The sequence below is a fragment of the Oncorhynchus keta genome, chromosome 34 (assembly GCF_023373465.1).
Source record: "Oncorhynchus keta strain PuntledgeMale-10-30-2019 chromosome 34, Oket_V2, whole genome shotgun sequence".
NCBI lineage: Eukaryota > Metazoa > Chordata > Actinopteri > Salmoniformes > Salmonidae > Oncorhynchus > Oncorhynchus keta.
This window is the reverse complement of record NC_068454.1, coordinates 52,258,640-52,279,858: the sequence shown is the minus strand read 5'-3', so window position 1 is coordinate 52,279,858 and position 21,219 is coordinate 52,258,640. Positions and strand designations below refer to the sequence as shown.

General features: G+C 43.4%; 1 protein-coding gene across 3 annotated transcripts in view; it reads right to left on the bottom strand.

Annotated features, from left to right (window-relative positions):
• LOC118367257 (adenylate cyclase type 3-like) overlaps positions 1-21,219 on the bottom strand; it is a 32,537-nt gene that overhangs the window by 7,284 nt on the left and 4,034 nt on the right. For 2 of the 3 annotated variants that reach the window (XM_035750519.2, XM_035750521.2), the window contains exons 3-15: positions 12,942-13,084; positions 12,680-12,791; positions 12,443-12,570; positions 11,835-11,993; positions 11,323-11,488; positions 10,820-10,939; positions 10,173-10,315; positions 9,711-9,872; positions 9,521-9,608; positions 6,399-6,515; positions 5,826-6,094; positions 5,515-5,596; positions 5,198-5,356 (exon numbers count right to left, since the gene is read on the bottom strand). In XM_035750519.2, the coding sequence (XP_035606412.1) occupies positions 5,198-5,356; positions 5,515-5,596; positions 5,826-6,094; positions 6,399-6,515; positions 9,521-9,608; positions 9,711-9,872; positions 10,173-10,315; positions 10,820-10,939; positions 11,323-11,488; positions 11,835-11,993; positions 12,443-12,570; positions 12,680-12,791; positions 12,942-13,084 (1,848 nt within the window). The remainder of the gene's footprint in view (positions 1-5,197; positions 5,357-5,514; positions 5,597-5,825; positions 6,095-6,398; positions 6,516-9,520; positions 9,609-9,710; positions 9,873-10,172; positions 10,316-10,819; positions 10,940-11,322; positions 11,489-11,834; positions 11,994-12,442; positions 12,571-12,679; positions 12,792-12,941; positions 13,085-21,219) is intronic. The other variant, XM_035750520.2, reaches the window with a different exon arrangement.

Sequence of the window (21,219 nt, the reverse complement as noted above, 5' to 3'; positions counted from 1 at the left end):
AGTGTCTAGTTTGAGAAACAGACACCTCACAAGTCCTCAACTGGCAGCTTCATTAAATAGTACCCGCAAAACACGAGTCTCAGCGTCAACAGTGAAGAGGCGACTCCGGGATGCTGGCCTTCTAGGCAGAGTTGCAAAGAAAAAGCCATATCTCAGACTGGCCAATAAAACATAAAATATTAAGATGGGCAGAAGAACACATACACTGGACAGAGGAACTCTAGAAGGCCAGCATCCCGGAGTCATCTCTTTACTGTTGACGTTGAGATTGGTGTTTTGCGGGTACTATTTAATGAAGCTGCCAGTTGAGGACTTCTGAGGCATCGGTTTCTCAAATAACCCCAAATAAATGTAAAAGACACATCTCAACATCAACTGTTCAGAGGAGACTGTGTGAATCAGGCCTCCATGGTCAAAGAAACTATTACTAAAAGACAACAATAATAAAAAGAGATTTGCTTGGGCCAAGAAACACAAGAAATTGACATTTAGACCAGTGCAAATCTGTCCTTTGGTCTGATGACTCCAAATTAGATTTTTGACTCCAGCCGCCGAGTCTTTGTGAGATGCAGAGTAGGTGAACGGATGATCTGCTCATGTGTGGTTCCCACCTTGAGGCATGGAAGAGGAGGTGTGGGGTTGCTTTTCTGGTGACACTGTCAGTGATTTATTTAGAATTCAAGGCACACTTAACCAGCATGGCTACCCCAGAATTCTGTTGCGGTACGTCATCCCATCTGGGTTGCGCTTAGTGGTACTATCACTTGTTTTTCAACAGGACAATGACCCAACACACCTCCAGGCTGTGTAAGGGCTATTTGACCAAGAAGGAGAGTGATGGAGTGCTGCATCAGATGACCTGGCTTCCACAATCACCCGACCTCAACCCAATTGAGATGGTTTGGGGTGAACTCCTTCAAGACTGTTGGAAAAGCATTCCAGGTGAAGCAGGTTGAGAGAATTCCAAGAGTGTGAAAGCTGTCATCAAGGCAATGGTTGGCTACTTTGACAAATCTCAAATATAAATGATATACATTTTTGCTTACTACATGATTCCATGTGTTATTTCATAGTTTTGATGTCTTCACTATTATTCTACAATGTAGAAAATATTAAAAATAAAGAAAAACCCTTGAATGAGTAGGTGTATCCAAACTTTTGACTGGTACTGTATATGATCAACCAGCTGACTGAAGACGGGATGGCCGGCCATTAGCGCAATTGAGTCAGTTTCTGCTGCAACATGGACTCTGCAACGTGATGAAACTTTGTTTCTCCTTGCTGAAACATGCAAGGTGTTGTAGCAAACGAGGTTTCGGTTGCCTAGGCAACACCCCACTCCCTGCAGCAGCAGCACATGCAGAAGACAGGAGAAAATGTGAGTCTTAAAAAATATATTCACTGAGTGTACAAAATATTAGGGACACCTGCTCTTTCCATGACAGACTGACCAGGTGAATCCAGATGAAAGCTATGATCCATTATTGATGTCTCCAGTAGGAGACAGGTTAAATAAGGATTTTTAAGCCTTGAGACATGGATTGTGTATGTGTGCCATTCAGAGGGTGAACGGGCAAGACAAAATATTTAAAGTGCCTTTGAACAGGGTATTTGTAGTAGGTGCCAGGCTCACCGGTTTGAGTATGTCAAGAACTGCAACACTGCTGGGTTTTTTCCACACTCAACAGTGTGAAATCAAGAATAGTGCAAAACCCAAAGGACATCCAGCCAACTTCACACAACTGCGGGAAGCATTGGAGTCAACTTGGGCCAGCATCTGTGGAACACTTTCGACACCTTGTAGAGTCCAGACTGTTCTGAGGCAAAAGGGGGTGCAACTCAATATTAGGAAGGGGTTCCTAATGTTTTGTACACTCAGTGTAGACTCATGTTTTGTACATGTATTCGAATTGTTTTGCTATTAGAACGGTTCTAACAGTGAACATGTCTATTTGGCTGACTAATAACTTTCATCCAAAATTCCGTTACCGCCACATCCCTCGTATTTACATTGTAGCTACATGGTAGCTACGGTCATGGCTATAAAGTGTGACAATTTTGGTCGCATATACTCCTAAATGCATTTACAGGTTACCATATTATTTTCAAGGGCACAACATGTGCTTCAGAAGTAGATAGCATACTTCAAGGCCCAACATACAGTAGGCTATATTTCAATCGATTAAAAAAATATATTTTCAGTGCCACCAATGAAAATGTTCAATTTTGAGCCCTGGGTTTTTCTATATTTTTGCATATTCTTTATACTGAACGTTATCAGATCTTCAACCAAAACCTAATATTAGATTAAGGAAACCTGAGTTTACAAATAACAAAACAAATTGGATGTCCCCAAACCATCACACTACCACCACCATGCTTGATCGTTGGTATGAGGTTCTTACTGTGGAATGCAGTGCTTGGTTTTTGCCAGACATAATGGGGCCCATGTCGTCCAAAAAGTTGACTAAAGTTTGACAAAACATACCTGGAAGATCATCAAGACTCTTGGAAGAATGTTCTATGGTAAAACCTTGGATCATTGTTACTCTAACTTCCGCGATGCATATAAGGCCCTGCCCCGCCCCCCTTTCGGAAAAGCTGACCACGACTCCATTTTGTTGATCCCTGCCTACAGACAGAAACTTAAACAAGAAGCTCCCACGCTGAGGTCTGTCCAACGCTGGTCCGACCAAGCTGACTCCACACTCCAAGACTGCTTCCATCACGTGGACTGGGACATGTTTCGTATTGCGTCAGATAAAAATATTGACGAATACGCTGATTCGGTGTGCGAGTTCATTAGAACGTGCGTTGAAGATGTCGTTCCCATAGCAACGATAAAAACATTCCCTAAACAGAAACCGTGGATTGATGGCAGCATTCGCGTGAAACTGAAAGCGCGAACCACTGCTTTTAATCAGGGAAAGGTGTCTGGTAACATGACTGAATACAAACAGTGCAGCAATTCCCTCCGCAAGGCTATTAAACAAGCTAAGCGTCAGTACAGAGACAAAGTAGAATCTCAATTCAACGGCTCAGACACAAGAGGCATGTGTCAGGGTCTACAGTCAATCACGGACTACAAGAAGAAACCCAGCCCAGTCACGGACCAGGATGTCTTGCTCCCAGGCAGACTAAATAACTTTTTGCCCGCTTTGAGGACAATACAGTGCCACTGACACGGCCTGCAACGAAAACATGCGGTCTCTCCTTCACTGCAGCAGAGGTGAGTAAGACATTTAAACGTGTTAACCCTCGCAAGGCTGCAGGCCCAGACGGCATCCCCAGCCGCACCCTCAGAGCATGCGCAGACCAGCTGGCCGGTGTATTTACGGACATATTCAATCAATCCCTATACCAGTCTGCTGTTCCCACATGCTTCAAGAGGGCCACCATTGTTCCTGTTCCCAAGAAAGCTAAGGTAACTGAGCTAAACGACTACCGCCCCCGTAGCTCTCACTTCCGTCATCATGAAGTGCTTTGAGAGACTAGTCAAGGACCATATCACCTCCACCCTACCTGACACCCTAGACCCAGTCCAATTTGCTTACCGCCCAAATAGGTCCACAGACGATGCAATCTCAACCACACTGCACACTGCCCTAACCCACCTGGACAAGAGGAATACTTATGTGAGAATGCTGTTCATCGACTACAGCTCGGCATTCAACACCATAGTACCCTCCAAGCTCGTCATCAAGCTCGAGACCCTGGGTCTCGATCCCGCCCTGTGCAACTGGGTACTGGACTTCCTGACGGGCCGCCCCCAGGTGGTGAGGGTAGGCAACAACATCTCCTCCCAGCTGATCCTCAACACGGGGGGCCCCACAAGGGTGCGTTCTGAGCCCTCTCCTGTACTCCCTGTTCACCCACGACTGCGTGGCCACGCACGCCTCCAACTCAATCATCAAGTTTGCGGACGACACAACAGTGGTAGGCTTGATTACCAACAACGACGAGATGGCCTACAGGGAGGAGGTGAGGGCCCTCGGAGTGTGGTGTCAGGAAAATAACCTCACACTCAACGTCAACAAAACTAAGGAGATGATTGTGGACTTCAGGAAACAGCAGAGGGAACACCCCCCTATCCACATCGATGGAACAGTAGTGGAGAGGGTAGCAAGTTTTAAGTTCCTCGGCATATACATCACAGACAAACTGAATTGGTCCACTCACACTGACAGCGTCGTGAAGAAGGCGCAGCAGCGCCTCTTCAACCTCAGGAGGCTGAAGAAATTCAGCTTGTGACCAAAAGCACTCACAAACTTCTACAGATGCACAATCGAGAGCATCCTGGCGGGCTGTATCACCGCCTGGTACGGCAACTGCTCCGCCCACAACCGTAAGGCTCTCCAGAGGGTAGTGAGGTCTGCACAACGCATCACCGGGGGCAAACTACCTGCCCTCCAGGACACCTACACCACCCGATGTTACAGGAAGGCCATAAAGATCATCAAGGACATCAACCACCCGAGCCACTGCCTGTTCACCCCGCTATCATCCAGAAGGCAAGGTCAGTACAGGTGCATCAAAGCTGGGACCGAGAGACTGAAAAACAGCTTCTATCTCAAGGCCATCAGACTGTTAAACAGCCACCACTAACATTGAGTGGCTGCTGCCAACACACTGACATTGACACTGACCCAACTCCAGCCACTTTAATAATGGGAATTGATGGGAAATGATGTAAATATATCACTAGCCACTTTAAACAATGCTACCGTATATAATGTTACTTACCCTACATTATTCATCTCATATGCATACGTATATACTGTACTCTATATCATCGACTGCATCCTTATGTAATACATGTATCACTAGCCACTTTAACTATGCCACTTTGTTTAGTTTGTCTACATACTCATCTCATATGTATATACTGTACTCGATACCATCTACTGTATGCTGCCCTGTACCATCACTCATTCATATATCCTTATGTACATATTCTTTATTCCCTTACACTGTATCAGACAGTAGTTTTGGAATTGTTAGTTAGATTACTTGTTGGTTATCACTGCATTGTCGGAACTAGAAGCACAAGCATTTCGCTACACTCGCATTAACATCTGCTAACCATGTGTATGTGACAAATAAAATTTGATATGGACAGATGACTGAAAAGTATAACTTTTTGGATGACATGAAGGGGGAACCAGGTACTGTATGTACAGTAGTGAAGTTGTCTCACCTCGTCCCTTTTCTTGGAGCCCAGGAAGTGGCGTGCTACGTGCTCTGGCAGCATGTTAGTGACCAGCGCCTCGTTCCAGCGCCTCATCTCATACACCTTCTCCTTCTGCTCATGGACCTCAATCTTCCACAAGAACAGAGTACGTGCTAGCTTCTCCACCTAAAGTCAGGGACATGGTGGTAGGAGACAGGAAAGAGGTTCAAATAGAGATGGAGAGGTCAACAAGAAAGGAGGAGAAGCAGAACATGTGGAGAATAGAGAAGGTGGTGACGACTTGGAAGGTATATAACTAGTCGACTTCTGCCATGGTAACTTACATGTCGAGAAAAGTAGTAGAAGCTGATCATCATGATGAAGATCATGATAGTCATGGCATATTTGGAGGGAACCAGGTAAGACCTAAAGAAACAGAGCACAGAGATCATCAGAAATCACAAGCATGCTCACATTGTTTACAGAACAACAATAAGCACACTAAACATGACAGTCAAGAGTTGCGGTCAATTTAGTCAACTGAAATTCCAATTCCATTTTTACTAATTGAAACGAAATGATGACCACACATCCATAAACTGATGACCACCACCCACACCTGTTCTACAGCATATAACACCACAACCACATCCACCTGTAGTCCTGGAAGCGGGCCATATCGTAGCGGTCAAATATGTCCCTCCAGCTGTATATGTTGACGATGCCCGTCGCTATGGTGATGAGGAGCATGAGTGTGACCTTGACCATGTGGCTGACCTGTACCAGCATGGTGGTCGCCATGAGTGCCAGCACGGCGATGTAGCTGTAGTACTTGGGGTTGTCCAGACAGCCCTCTGCCCCGGATTGGACAACAGAGGAAGGAGGAGCCATTGTGGCGTTTCCAGAGGGACGGGGACAGCTCAGCTACACGGCGTGGACAGAGAGGGGATAGAGGCCAAATGTCAACGCAAGATCGATTTCTAGTGCTTCCTCCAAGCTTACCCCTTGGTTTCACTCCCATCTTGTTGCTTTATTATGAATTTAAAACATTTAACTGCAACGCGTGCCGTTGCATATGGACGGTATGCGTGCATGTCAATACCAAAAATGTACCCTTAAGTCAAACCCAGCTTTATGAGAAAGGCTTGTGTGTTGGCATGCTACTGCATAATTCCAACACCAGAAAGCCAGTGTTGTGATTTCTTCTACTGGACTAGCGATTTCTCACCATGTCCACAATGTCGGCCATGGTGAGGATGAAGATTGCTGCCATGGCCCATGTGTTCCGTGCCCAGCGGGTGTGGTCAATCCATGTGGAGAAAGACACCAGCCTCTTAGGGAAAACCTAGGTGGGAAAATAACATGTTGGCCATCAACAGTAACATCATTAACCAGTCACGTGAACTTACCAGTAATATCTATCCAGCTATCATAGTTGTAAAACATTACTCAGAACCACATCAATACAACACTCTTTTACGACAATAGCGGAACATTAAATAGCGGAACATTAAAAACATTTTAAACTATGATTGATGGTGACGGTCGTCTTTGCTCGCTTATAACCAACAAAGTAATGCAATTGTAATCGTCATCATGTTCAGTTTTCAAATGCATCGTCAGACGGAAACCATAGTAGCGGTCAGGGTATTTCTCCTAGTGAGTTTGTACAGATGAAGGATATTAATTTGCACCAGTTTGCTACAGCGGGAAAATAATCCTGCAGCAACAGGAAGTGTGAATTATGTGGATTATGACTACTGGACATTTTTGTAGGGGCTGATACATTTCTCATAAGGGAAATTCAAGTCTGAAATGTCAAAGTGGTAAACTTCAGAAGCCTTTCTAAACCTCAAACACACTACAAGTTGTACATTTCCTGCATGGCAGGAAAGTTGTCCTGCAACAGTAGGCCGTCATTGTAAATAAGAATTTGTTTTTAACTGACTAGTTAAATAAAATAAAAACTTGAGTGTTCAAATGAAGATCCTACATCTGTACTATAGTGACTTTCATGTTAGTAGCAGAACAGTATACGACTACCCAGTGCTGTATCTGTTAACGGTCATTTCAGATGAGCTGGGACAAACTGAGGACGAGACATATTGGTTTTCCTCATTGAACCATCAATCATGCCATTAGGAGTCATGCATCAGTTCAACCAGAGGGCTTCTCTATGAATATCTCTATATGATGAGGTGGGCTTGATTTTCCATAGATAAAGAATAGTCACTGGATTGGAACTACCGTCACGCGAGGGGACTCAGATCTCCAATGGTTAAATCTGATCTCATTGGGTACAGTACATTCTCTACGGCAGCTGAACAATAATCTGGCCCATACAGCCTCAAGTAAAAGCATTTCTTATGTAGCACTAAAAGCTCTTGCTTATACGCTCTGGGGTAAAGTGTGTGTGTGAGTGTGTGTGGTTTCTGGTGTTCGTGTGGTTGACATTGTACCGGGACAGGCTCAGACATGTTGACATGGACATGCATTTCACCCTTGATATAATAGTTGTTACTCTGTTTGTTTATGTGTGTACGGTGCATTTAGGAAGTATTCAGACCCCTTCCCTTTTTACACATTGTTACCTTACAGCCTTATTCTAAAATTGATACAATTATATATTTTTCCTCATCAATCTACTCCAAACCCTCCCCTAGGCCAGACGATGCTGGGCCAATTGTGAGTCGCCCTGTGGGACTCTCGATCATGGCCAGTTGTGATACAGCCCGGGATCGAACACCTCTAGGACTGAGATGCAGTGCCTTAGACCGCTGCATCACTCAGGAGCTAATTTACATAAATATTCAGACCTTTTGCTATGAGATACAAAATTGAGCTCAGGTGCATCCTGTTTCCATTGATCATCCTTGATATGTTTCTACAACTTGATTGAATTCCACCTGTGGTTAATTCAATTGATTGGACATGCTTTTAAAAGGCAAACACCTGTCTATATAAGGTCCTAAAGTTGACAGTGCATGTCAGAACAAAAAGCAAGAAACAGGATTGTAATCGAGGCACAGATCTGGGGAAGGGTCCCAAAAAATGTCTGCAGCATTGAAGGTCCCCAAGATACACTCCATCATTCTTAAATGGAAGAAATTTGGAACCACCAAGACTCTTTCTTGATCTGACCTCCCGGCCAAACTGAGCAATCGGGGGAGAAGGGTCTCGGTCAGGGAGATGACCAAGATTGTCACTCTGACAGAGCTCCAGAGTTCTTCCAGAAGAACAATTATCTCTGCAGCACTCCACCAATCAGTAAAAAGGCCCGACAGCCCGCTTGTGGTTTCCTAAAAGGTAACTAAAAGACTCAGATCATGAGAAGCAAGATTCTCTGGTCTGATGAAACCAAAATTGAACTCTTTGGCCTGAATGCCAAGCGTCACATCTGGAGGAAACCTGGCACCATCCCTACGGTGAAGCATGGTGGTGGCAGCATCATGCTGTGGGATGTTTTTCAATGGCAGGGACTGGGAGACTAGTCAGGATCGAGGGAAAGATGAATGGAGCAAAGTAGAGAGAGATCCTTGATGAAAACCTGCTCCAGAGTGTGAAAGTTCCCCCCCAACAGGACAAGGACCTTAAGCACACAGCCAAGGCAATGCAGGAGTGGCTTCGGGACAAGTCTCCAAACCTGTTTTTGCTTTGTCATTATGGGGTGTCGTGTGTAGACTGATGAGGGGGGAAAAACTATTTAATCTATTTTAGAATAAGGCTGTAACGTAACAAAATGTGGAAAAAGTCTGAATACTTTCCGAATGCACTGTATGAGTGTGTGTGTGACTGTGTGTCTGCATTGTGCACCATGCACCAGGTTCAAAACCCTTGTGGGCAGTGTGGGGATGGGGGAGGAGTGTTGCTGTTAGGGTGATAGGAGCAGTCGATAGTGGTAGCTACATAACTGTCTGTAGAAGTCAATAAATTTGACTTTCCATGACCTGGCTCATGAGGTTTGATCAAAAGTGCTGATGCGTGACAAAAGAACGAACGTATGGGTTGCTGATTATACACATTCTTTACCACATTCAGCTTACGTAACATTGGGAGTGTCTGTACACATCAAATACATTTACATTTAAGTATCATGAGATGCTTAGCACATTTAAAAAGTTATTTAACTACGGTATGCTGATCCACTATCACAACTACGTTCTTTTTTTACTCAAGAGTATACCACAACAAATATCTTCATATCTACATATTTCTTATGTTGTGGCAAATGTTCTATGATAACTTTGGATTTGGCTGTGGGTTAACTGTTGCTCGCTCTGAAAGGCTAGCTGCTCTCTGGTTGGATGTCGAGCAAAGTGTGATAGTGGAGCGGGGGGAAGGGGCACTCACTCGAGGGAAGATGGCCGCCAGAGAGCAGACAGTTAGGACGAGCAGCAGGACCTCTCCCACAGCTAGGGTCACGTAGTTTGCTATCATCCTGTCAACCGCAAGAACACACAGAACATGAGAGACAGAGAGACAGAGAGACAGAGAGAGAGAGAGAGAGAGAGAGAGAGAACGAGAGATTAGGTAAACTCACCGAGGGTCTATGAGGACCTCCATGGCTGCAGTGAACAGGAGCACTACACAGGAGCAGCTGAAGGCAGCTCCGCTCTGCTTCTCCTTTTCTACGGAGTAGCGGGTCTCCAGCTCAGGGTCCACAAAGCGCAGGGACAGACGGTTGGTGCGCTTCCCCTTCAGACTGACAGGGTAGAGAGGGAGGGTTCACACAGTCTGTCTGCTCACATAACAGAGGATTCATATCTGGCTGCACAAGGCTCACTCACACACCCTCTGCTACCCTCACTCACACACATTCATAGATATACAAAGGCTGGCAAAATTAAGAGAATTTTAAATAAATGGGGGATTCCCGAAATCAGGAGGGAATAAGCATGAAATCCAGAATCCTCCAACCAGGATTTCAGGAAAACCAGGGGATTTATTTAAAGTTCCTGGAATTTTGCAACCCCACACACACCCTCCCTCTCGGTCTACTCACGCTTGTACGGTCTCTCTCTCCAGCAGTGCCTCATTGAGCAGTTTGTTGAGCTCCTGTTCGTTCTCTTGGGCATCAATCACCCTCTCGGCCAGGTCCCGCAATCTTAGCCTCCGCCGAGGGTTGGGGAACGATGGGTTCACCACCTGGGGTCACAAGAAGGTGGCATTCCTGGTCTGTCATTACACCACTCACTGGATGCACCCCGATTCTCCACACTTCTTCTAAAAAGTGCAAGTGCACACTCCCTCTCATGGATTGAACAATGGTCGAAGCTCTCTCCAGCCAATACTTACACCAATTCAATGCTTTTAGATCCATGATGGGGAGTGTGCAAATGCACACTTAATGAGAAGGGTGGAGAATCTGGGTGGAGCCACTCTTCATTCTGGTTTGAAGTAGAGAAGGTAGCACACTTTGGAGCAACTCCTGTCTTGGAGACAGCCAAAGCATTTGGAGGTTTTTGTACTAGCCCAGCGCTATAACACCCCTGAATAAACAAATCGAGGTCTAAATATAAGACAATGATTAGTTAATCATTTGAATAGGTGTACTAATCCTGGAACAAAAGGCCTGCACACACTGTGCACTTGTAGCACATTGAGTTGCAATCCTGTGTGTTAGGGGTTACAGTAAAGGTCATACGTTACCCGTGTGTCCAGCTCCTCTGGGTCGTCGGGTGTGGTGCAGGCTGTGTGGACACTCCCATTACACTCAGTGGTGTTGATCAACAATGGAGAGTTCCCATTGGACGACATCACAGACAACTTCTGATAGGAAACGAAGAGACAGGAAGGAGGAGAGAGAAAGGGAGAGAAGAGAAAGAATGCGAGGTGTGTTACAGTGACTGTGGTGTGTTGACAGGAGGAATCTGGAGAAAAACATATATTGACATTTTGTTACGCTTTCTTTTACAGCCTGTTGTAAACTGTTAATACCATGAAAATACCAGGTAAGTAACTAGGAAACTACGCTGGTAATTACCTCAAAGAATTCAACAAAATTGGAGACTGGTATCAAAGTTAAAGACAAAAGTTATTTCTTAGTAAGTACTACCTGGTTGTAAAATAAAGTTTTACCAAGGTTTTATCTCAGTAAGATGAACCTGTAAGAATAAAGGTTGAATAAAACTAGGTGCTGAGGCAATACTCACCACCCCGTTGATGCCGTTCTTTCCCAGGGGGCCCTTGGGCACCACCACCAGGTAGGAGTCGATGCCCCTCTCCTTCAGGTACTCACAGCGGTCGCCCCCGTTCCCCGGCTCCATATCAAACTCCCCGTGCAGACACTCCATGGTGGCCTGGGAGATGTGCACACGCCTGCCGCAAAGGTCAGGGGTTATAGGCTAGAGGTCAGAGAGCCTGGTCTATCAATGGCAGAACGGGTGGGGGCTGACCCTATGCCCTCCCTATTGCAAACTTTGAATAATTCCTGCTGTCACCCGCTTAATTGATATTCAGTACATCAACATTTCCTTACAGACTTCATAATTCATGACTTATTGCTAGCAATAGGTATAAAGTGTTTGTATTGGGCACAAACACATTTGACAAATATGAGTGCATGAGGCAGGTCAATCTTGCCTGCGCATCATCTAAAGTTGTAGTAAATATCTGTAAATAGAGTTTGGGAAATGTAATAACGTTTAAACCAGTTCCTTCTTACCCCGGTATTCCTCCCGCCTCCATCTTATTGGCCACGGTGACGTCAGTGGACCAGACGTCATACTGCCACCGCTTCTGTCCCAGGACGCCCCCCAGGACAGTGCCAGTGTGTACCCCCACACGCATGTCCACATCTGTCCCGGTCTTCTCACGAACATACCTACAGGACAACACAGTCACCATGACACAGAGCCAAGAAGAACCACCCTAGCCAGTCTTTCCCCTACCATTCGTTTTGCCTCCAGAACATCACATTATTCCTACTCTATGTGCAAATCTCAAATGACACCCTATTCACCACAAGTACAGAAGGACCTCAGATGTGAACACGTCTGAAACGGAGGTCATTCGGAAAACTGAAAGGTTTGGACTTAAAAGCTCATCAAACCTTGGTAGAAAATATTAAATTGCGTATTATTTTCTCACCATTTATCCAGTAGATGTCTGTAGATGTCAGACCAGTTTTTAGCACATGAAAGTAATAGGTTCTACAGTAGTAAATTATCTTTGACCCTAAGTGAGTGAATAGGATGTCCTTTGACATGCAGCCCTATACCACAAACCACTCTACAGTTTCTACAGTCCACATTGCCATTGGGTGGTACTCACGAAATGGCCTCCACCATGGCCAGGCCCATCATGATGGAGCAGGCAGCGTGGTCCTCTCTGTAGTCTGGCAGGCCACAGATGCAGTAGTAACAGTCGCCCAGGATCTTTATTCTCAACTGGTGGTATTTCTACACAGAAACATGTAAATTTACTTTAATCTATAAATAAATCCACCAATATACATTTTTTTTGTCAGTAAGTAATATATTTGTCTGTGGGTGTGTGTGTGTGACTCACGGCAGCCAGCTTGTCAAAGCGGGCAAACAGTTCATTGAGGAGCTTGACCAGCTCATGGGCACTGCATGATGATGACAACTGAGTGAATCCCACAATGTCTGCAAACAAAATACTGCAGGAGAAAGGGGATACATGCTGTCATCACGTCATCCTATTAGATATCCTGCCTCTTTATTATAGAACACAGTGTACTCTATAAGTTATGCTCTCCTAGCCATAGGTCTATAGATTGCACATAGAGAGTCTGGCCACTGTGTCGTACCTGACGTTTTCGTGGCGATACATGTACATGGTGTTGAACTGCTGCATCTCTTTCTGTCCAGTCTGACTGGCTTCTTTCTTCTTCATGTCCTGCAACATCTCGTCTGCTATATGCTTGGGCAGGATGGACAGCAAGAGACGCTCCTGTGGAGGACAGGGAGAGTGGTGAGGTTTCAGTGGATATGAGGATACTCCAAAGAGCCTCAATAGACACACGCAAGGCTTACAATAAAGGCACTTACATGTTGTGTGATTGGCAGCAGAATCAATCAATGCTCAATCAGAATCAATAAAAAAGATTCAGTGACCTAATTAAACCACCTTTTGTAGCAAAGGAAGCTGTCCGTTGCCATCCCAAAGCATTCACTTCCAATTATATCTACTTTGATCAACCTTCAACCAATAGATCTTGGAAAAATAAATACCATAACGAAATAAACATGGATGACTGACTGCATTTGGAGACAGGATTGTCTCGAAGCACAGGTCTGGGGAAGAGTACCAAAACATTTCTGCAGCGTTGACTGTCCCCAAGAACACAGTGACCTCCATCATTCTTAAATGTAAGAAGTTTGGAACCACCAAGACCTCCTTGAGCTGGCCCCCCAGCCAAACTGAACAATCAGGGGAGAAGAGCCTTGGTCAGAGAGGTAACCAAGAACCCGATTGTCACTCTGACAGAGCTCCTCTGTGGTGATGTGAGAACCTTCCAGAAGGACAACCATCTCTGCAGCACTCCACCAATCAGGCCTTTATGGTAGAGTGGCCAGACAGAAGCCACTCCTCAGTAAAAGGCACATGACAGCCCACTTGGGAGTTTGCCAAAAGGCAGCTAAAAGACTCTCAGACCATGAGAAACAAGATTATCTGGTCTGATAAAACCAAGATTGAACTATTTGGTGCCGCCACCAATTGTCAATTGGAGGAAACCTGGCACCACCAAACCAAGCATGGTGGTGGCAGCATCATGCTGTTGGGATGTTTAAAAGCGTCAGGGACTGGGAGACAAGTTAGGATCAAGAGAAAGATGAACGGAGCAAAGTACAGAGAGATCCTTGATGAAAAGCTGCTCCAGAGCAGTCAGGACCTCAGACTGGGGCGAAGGTTCACTTCCAACAGGACAACGACCCTAAGCACACAGCCAAGACAATGCAGGAGTGGCTTAAGGACAAGTCTCTGAATGTCCTTGAGTGGCCCTGCCAAAGCCTGATCTTGAACCCGATCAAACATCTCTGGAGAGACTAGGGATGTGGCGGTCCCGAAATTTCACCAGCCGCTGATTGTCAAGCAAATAACTGTCAGTTTCAGGGTAATTGACCGCTAATTAACAAACACATTTAGCATCTCCTGGCTTACACATATAGCCTACAAGCCACTGATGCAGACCTTTGGAACATTTACATTTAAAAAAGCTTAATAAATCCATGTAATATAGCCTACACCGTCACAATAAATACATGATCTATTTTAGACAGAAGCATAATATAAAGAAAATGAAGTCAATTTCAGAAGAACAGAATAGCATACTCTGAGTTGTCCTTATGTTAGGTCATGATTTGGCTATGCCAAATGGCTGTGGGCTACACTAGTTCATTTAGCAGACAAGATTTGCTTAGAAGTCCATGGCTGGAATAATACATTATAGCCTTTGTCTTGCATTTCAAAGATGGTACAAAAAAATAAAAAAAAAAAGTCATGTTTTTTTTCTTTGTATTATCTTTTACCAGATATAATGTTTTATATTCTCCCAGTGTTCCCTTTCAAATGGTATCAAGAATATGCATATCCTTGCTTCAGGTCCTGAGCTACAGGCAGTGAGATTTGAGAATGTCATTTTAGGTGAAAATGTAAAAAAAAGGGGTGGATCCTTAAAGAGGTTTTAACAAAGAAATAGGTATTCCTATATGTTTAATTTTGAGTTATTATTGTAACTGTAGTTGTTCTACAAACGTTGGGCTATATGTTTTGATTGTTAATACATTGTAAGGCTGCATGATGCGACTCTAAAAATTATTTGAAAAAGGTTGCTTGAAAAGCATGAGCCCTGTTTTTTTTTTGCGCAGGCTGTACACACTACATCAGTCACTCATTCACAATTTGACAAGCACTTGATAATGCCCAGAATTTCACGCCGCCATCCACTTTGTGTGGCTGTAATGCACCCTAAAAAATCCATGCCTTTTGCGGACAGTGGCCATTGTGCGCTTCTCCTTGAGTGCTGCGCGCTCTATCACATGATCGGTCTTTCTCACAGGTTACAAGTGAAGACAGACACGTCGGGGATACAACTGCACACATCCTTATCCAATTTCGAGGTGCCAATTGAAGATGTTGTAAGAACTGTCCACATTTACTTTTAGTTAGCCAACAAGATGAGTAGGCACAACGAACAGCAAAAGCACTAGCCTATGTCAATCTACTATCCCCCATAGTACAAAAGTCGAAGCAATGAGATCAGAACCGATCAGAACGTTTAGCTTAAAATGCTGATAAACTATTCAAATATTTCTTCACATTATAAGTGCAGCAATGCGCACATGGTAGTATGCTACAAGTGTGAACATTCCATTAGTGGAAAACACCATTATCAAAAGTGACCACAAATGCAATTTTGCATGTAATGCTTTTATTATAAGATTCATTTTTATGGTGAATATTATCTTTCCCAAACTTGAAACTCACATGCTGCTTATGTATGCCAGTTCGGCTCTACAGCCCTTGTAAAGCGGATTAATGTGCTTCTTTTTAAGAAGTTATTTGGCCACTTTAGCGATACAAACATTATTAAAACATATAGACCCATGGGTTAGGCTACATGAGGTGTGCGACTATGATTTCAAAAGGTCTCAAAAAATAGGCTATGTTTCTTATGCTGGGCATCATTCAGAAATGATAATACATCATTCACAAGTGATAAGCTAATATTGTCACCCATCAGACTATTCTTGATTTAATCTTGTCTTTACATGTACTAAATAATATATATGTGTGAATTTTGTTTTGATTTAGAATGGACCATTATCATGCACCCGTTTCAAAGCAGGGGCAGCAGTAAAAATGACATGTCATCTATGCACTTAAATAGCGAATGGAGGATGCTTTACCCTGTTGTTTATTTTCATGCCAGCCAGGTAGGCTATATTCCTGTTGTAAATATAAGCAGTGTGCGTAATATTAAGAAAGTTGAGACATAAATAAATATAGTAAGCCCAGCCTATATAAAGCTGATGAGATACTCCTCTTCTTAGTAGGTGCCATCACTCTGTTTTAGATAGTGAAGGATGAAGTATACAGTATATACAGTTGAAGTCGGAAGTTTACATACACTTGGTTGGAGTCATTAAAACTTGTTTTTCAACCACTCCACAATTTTTTTGTTAACAAACTATAGTTTTGGCAAGTCGGTTAGGACATCTACTGTGTGCATGACACAAGTAATTATTCCAACAATTGTTTACACAGGTTATTTCACTTATAATTCACTGTATAACAATCCCAGTGGATCAAAAGTGGATGTCATTCACTAAGTTGACTGTGCCTTAAAACAGCTTGGAAAATTCCAGAAAATTATGTCATGGCGTTAGAAGCTTCTGATAGGCTAATTGATATCATTTGAGTCAATTGGAGGTGTACCTGTGGATGTATTTCAAGGCCTACCTTCAAACTCAGTGCCTTTTTTCTTGACATGATGGGAAAATCTCCCAAAAAAATCAGCCAAGACCTCAGAAAAACCATTGTAGACCTCCACAAGTCTGGTTCATCATTGGGAGCAATTTCCAAACGCCTGAAGATACCACATTCATTTGTACAAACAATAGTACACAAGTATAAACACCATGGGACCACACAGCCGTCATACTGCTCAGGAAGGAGTTCTGTCTCCTAGAGATGAATGTACTTTGGTGCAAAAAGTGCTTATCAATCCCAGAACAACAGCAAAGGACCTTGTGAAGATGCTGGAAGAAACAGGTACAAAAGTATCTATATCCACAGTAAAACGAGTCCTATATCGACATAACCTGAAAGGACGCTCAGCAAAGAAGCCACTACTCCAAAACCGCCATAATGTCATGCCCTGACCATAGTAAGCTGTTTATTCTCTGTGTTGGTTGGGGCGTGATAGTGACTTGGGTGGGTCATCTAGGTGAATTGCATTTCTGTGGTGGCCTGATATGGTTCCCAATCAGAGGCAGCTGTTTATCGTTGTCTCTGATTGGGGATCATATTTAGGTAGCCATTTCCCCATTGTTGTTCGTGGGATCTTGTCTATGGATAGTTGCATGTCAGCACTATTATTTAGCTTCAGGTTTCGTTTGGTATTTTTGTTCGGTGTTCATTTAATAAAGGATAATGTACACCTACCACGCTGCACCTTGGTCCATTCCTTTCAACGAACGTGCCACATAAAAAAGCCAGACTATGGTTTGCAACTGCACATTGATACAAAGATCGTACTATTTGGGAAAATGTCATCTGGTCTGATGAAACAAAAATAGAATTGTTTGGCCATAATGACCATTGGAGGAAATAGGGGGAGACTTGCAAGCCGAAGAACACCATCCCAAACGTGAAGCGCGGGGGTGGCAGCGTCATGTTGTGGGGGTGCTTTGCTGCAGGGGATGCGGCAAAGCACCCCCTGCGGATATATTGAAGCAACATCACAAGACATCAGTCAGGAAGTTAAGGCTTGGTCGCAAATGTGTCTTCTAAGTGGACAATGACCCCAAGCATACTTCCAAAGTTGTGGCAAAATGGCTTAAGGACAACAAAGTCAAGGAATTGGAGTGGCCATCACAAAGCCTTGACCTCAATCCTATAGACAATTTGTGGGCAGAACTGAAAGAGTGTGTGCGAGCAAGGAGGCCTACAAACCTGACTCAGTTACACAGGCTCTGTCAGGAGGAATGGTCCAAAATTCACCCAACTTATTTTGGGAAGCTTGTGGAAGGCTACCTGAAACATTTGACCCAAGTTAAACAATTTAAAGGCAATGCTACCAAATACTAATTGAGTGTATGTAAACTTGTAAAACAGATGTACTATCTCGATTAAGAAAGCTAAATCAAGCTACCTTTTAAGCTCTATATCCGACAGCTGGTGATCCTTCAAAATTTTGGAAAACAGTAAATTCACTGAAGTGTACAAATTCCTCTTCCCTTCCTAAGCAAGTTCTGACTCTGGCATCATAACTGAGAAGAATGGGATAAGTGATGCTTTTAATCATAATTTTATCTTGGCAGGCTTTTTAGTTGTGAGAAATGGTTGTTTAATTGACCTTGGTATGTCAATCATCTGCTCTTCCTCTGCCAGCCTCTAGCTGACTTGATGGTTAATCAATCAACTTCTCGTGAATCTTGTTTTTATTTCAACAATTTACTATATGTGATGTGCCTTGCTTAAGACTGGTAAAAAAAAATCTACTGGGGCTGATATGCTTGATCCATTGTTGCTGCAGCTCTCTGCCCCCCTGATTACTGAATCATTAACCCATATTTTTTACCTGATGAGTATGATGATTATTATTATCTGGTACTATCCCCAAGGTTTGGAAGGCGGCCCATGTACTCCCCCCTTCACAAACGTGCGGACCCTTGTGATCTAAATAATTCAAAATCACCCTATTTCTCAACTTTCTTGCCTAGCTAAAAATATTAGAATCCTTGATTCATTCTCATCTTTCTTGTCTTTGAAATGTATTCTAAATGTACATCAGCTGGGTTCTAGACCAGGTCATAGCACTATCTCTGCTGCATCCTTAAGTTATAAATTATGCAGTTTACTGTATGGATAAAAGGCAACATTGTGCTGCCCTCTTCATTGACCTGTCAAAGGCTTTCGATACTTTTGATCACTCATGGCTAATTCAGAGGCTTTCCTCAATTGACCTAGACCAGATTGCATGTAACTGGTTTAAAAATTACTTGACAGATAAATCTCAATGTGTATATCTACTGATGGTGTCAAATCAGGTTTCCTGGATATTACGAAAGCTGTCCTACAGGGGTCGATTCTGGTCCTGTGCTTTTTACATTAACAATATCGACTTAAAAAAAACTGCACCCATATGCCGATGATACTGTTGTGCATGCTATTGCCCCCACGGTTGACCAGGCTCTGTCTGAACTACAGTCTGCCTTCATTGTATTACAGAAATACTTTATTGACCTGGAATTAGTATTGCATTCAGGTAAAAGCAAATATATGTTGTTCTCCAGAGCACAACAAAATAACTCTGATTTTAGCATGTCATTTGGATGGTGTCCATATTGATTGGGTCCCTGCTTACAAATATCTGGATAGATTTAAAGCTGCCTTTAAAAAAAGCATATTGATGACTTAAGAAGCTGGGAATAAAAATGGGCTCCTTCTATGGAAATGGGTCCTGCCTCTCGCTAAATAGTGGAACGCAGATTATTCAGTCGACGTTCCTATCGGTCCTAGACTATGGTGACATCATCTATGTGAAGTCAGCTGCCACTTCAATAAAGCTGTTAGATGCAGCGCACTGCGCTTTATTACAGGCTAAAATATTTGTACTCATCAATGCATTCATTAGATTTATTAGTATCACCATTAGCGACAGCTAGTCTTCTTGGGGTCCGACAGACAGTTGGTTGGACCTCTGAAGTCACGTATCAAATCAAAACAAATTTGATTTGTCACATACACATGGTTAGCAGATGTTAATGCGAGTGTGGTGAAATGCTTGTGCTTCTAGTTCCGACAATGCAGTAATAACCAACGAGTAATTTAACCTAACAATTTCACAACAACTACCTTACCTACAAGTGTAATGGGATGAAGAATATGTACATAAAGGTATATGAATGAGTGATGGTACAGAACGGCATAGGCAAGATGCAGTAGATGGTATCGAGTACAGTATATACATATGAGATGAGTAATGTAGACATATAAATGTAAACATATAAAAGTGGCATTGTTTAAAGTGGCTAGTGATACTAGCTGTGCCTTCTTCACCACGCTGTCTGTGTGGGTGGACTAATTCAGTTTGCCCGTGATGTGTACGCCGAGGAACTTACAACTTACTACCCTCTCCACTACTGTCCCGTCGATTGAGGTTGGTTGATACGTTGCTATGTTTTTATTTAGAAAGCCCTTTTACAAAAGGTCCGACTGTACCTAACTTCTTTACTAGACATGCGAGTTACCACACCCGGTCTCAGGGATGACTAGCTCAGGAAATTCCTTTGGTTGCTACCGAGTTAGGTAAATCAGCTTTTAGTTTCCTTGCACTTTATCTGTGGAATAATCTTCTAAATGTTCTTAGATTTGATATTTGGGTGCCTCTAGGGGAATTCAGAAAGCTGATTGAGAATTATTATTTTATTTTTTTACCTTACAAAGGCTTATTACTGATGAATGTGTTGTTTTTTTACCATGTTTTTCTTTCTGCTTGAATTTTGATGCGTGTATTTTCTGTCATTTAAGGCTCATCTGTAAAAGAGACCTTGATCGCAGTATGACTCGCTGATAAAATAATAAACATCCAACATACAAACATGATATATAATCACATATTACACAGTACATAGACATGGTACAATGGTCAGCCAAAATACAGGCCTATAACTTTTCTCTCTGTTAAAAGCACTGTAACTGTACACAAATCTGATTGGCCTAAAACTATCACTCATCCTCATAAGTCCATCTGAACAGATTCCACCCTTGATGATCCAAGACTAGAAACATAAACATTGGAAAACACAAACGCATCAGGCAAACAAAAGCCTTGAGTTCACACACACACACACACGGAGGGAGGAAAACAAATACGTGGCAGGGTTTTTCTACGTTCTTATCAAAACCTGACCGAGAGAGACAAAAAAATGGGCAAGAGAGTCAGCAGAGTGATTACTGCGGACATCGTCTCAGGAGGCAGGTCGCCATGGTAGCCTGCAGCGACCGGATGCTCCTTGATTGGCTGGCGGTACTTGTCTCCCAGCAGCCCATGCTTCTCCATTAGTATTCTGGGGATTTCTCCTCTCGTGGTCTTATCAGCCCTTCTCTCACACACACACACACACTTGCCCCTCCTTTCCTCCATAATCACCCCTTTCCTCTCAGCTCTCTATAGCAGTGACCCTCTGGTCCATAAATAGTAGCAATCAAGAATGCCCAATGGCCACAGCTGTGAGACAGGGGGAGGGAGGGGAAATGACTGCTGACACAGCGCTAACTCAAACAGACAAAGTGTACATGTACACACACGCACGCTAACACATTTAACTAGCTTAGTGTAGTGTAACAGTAGATCA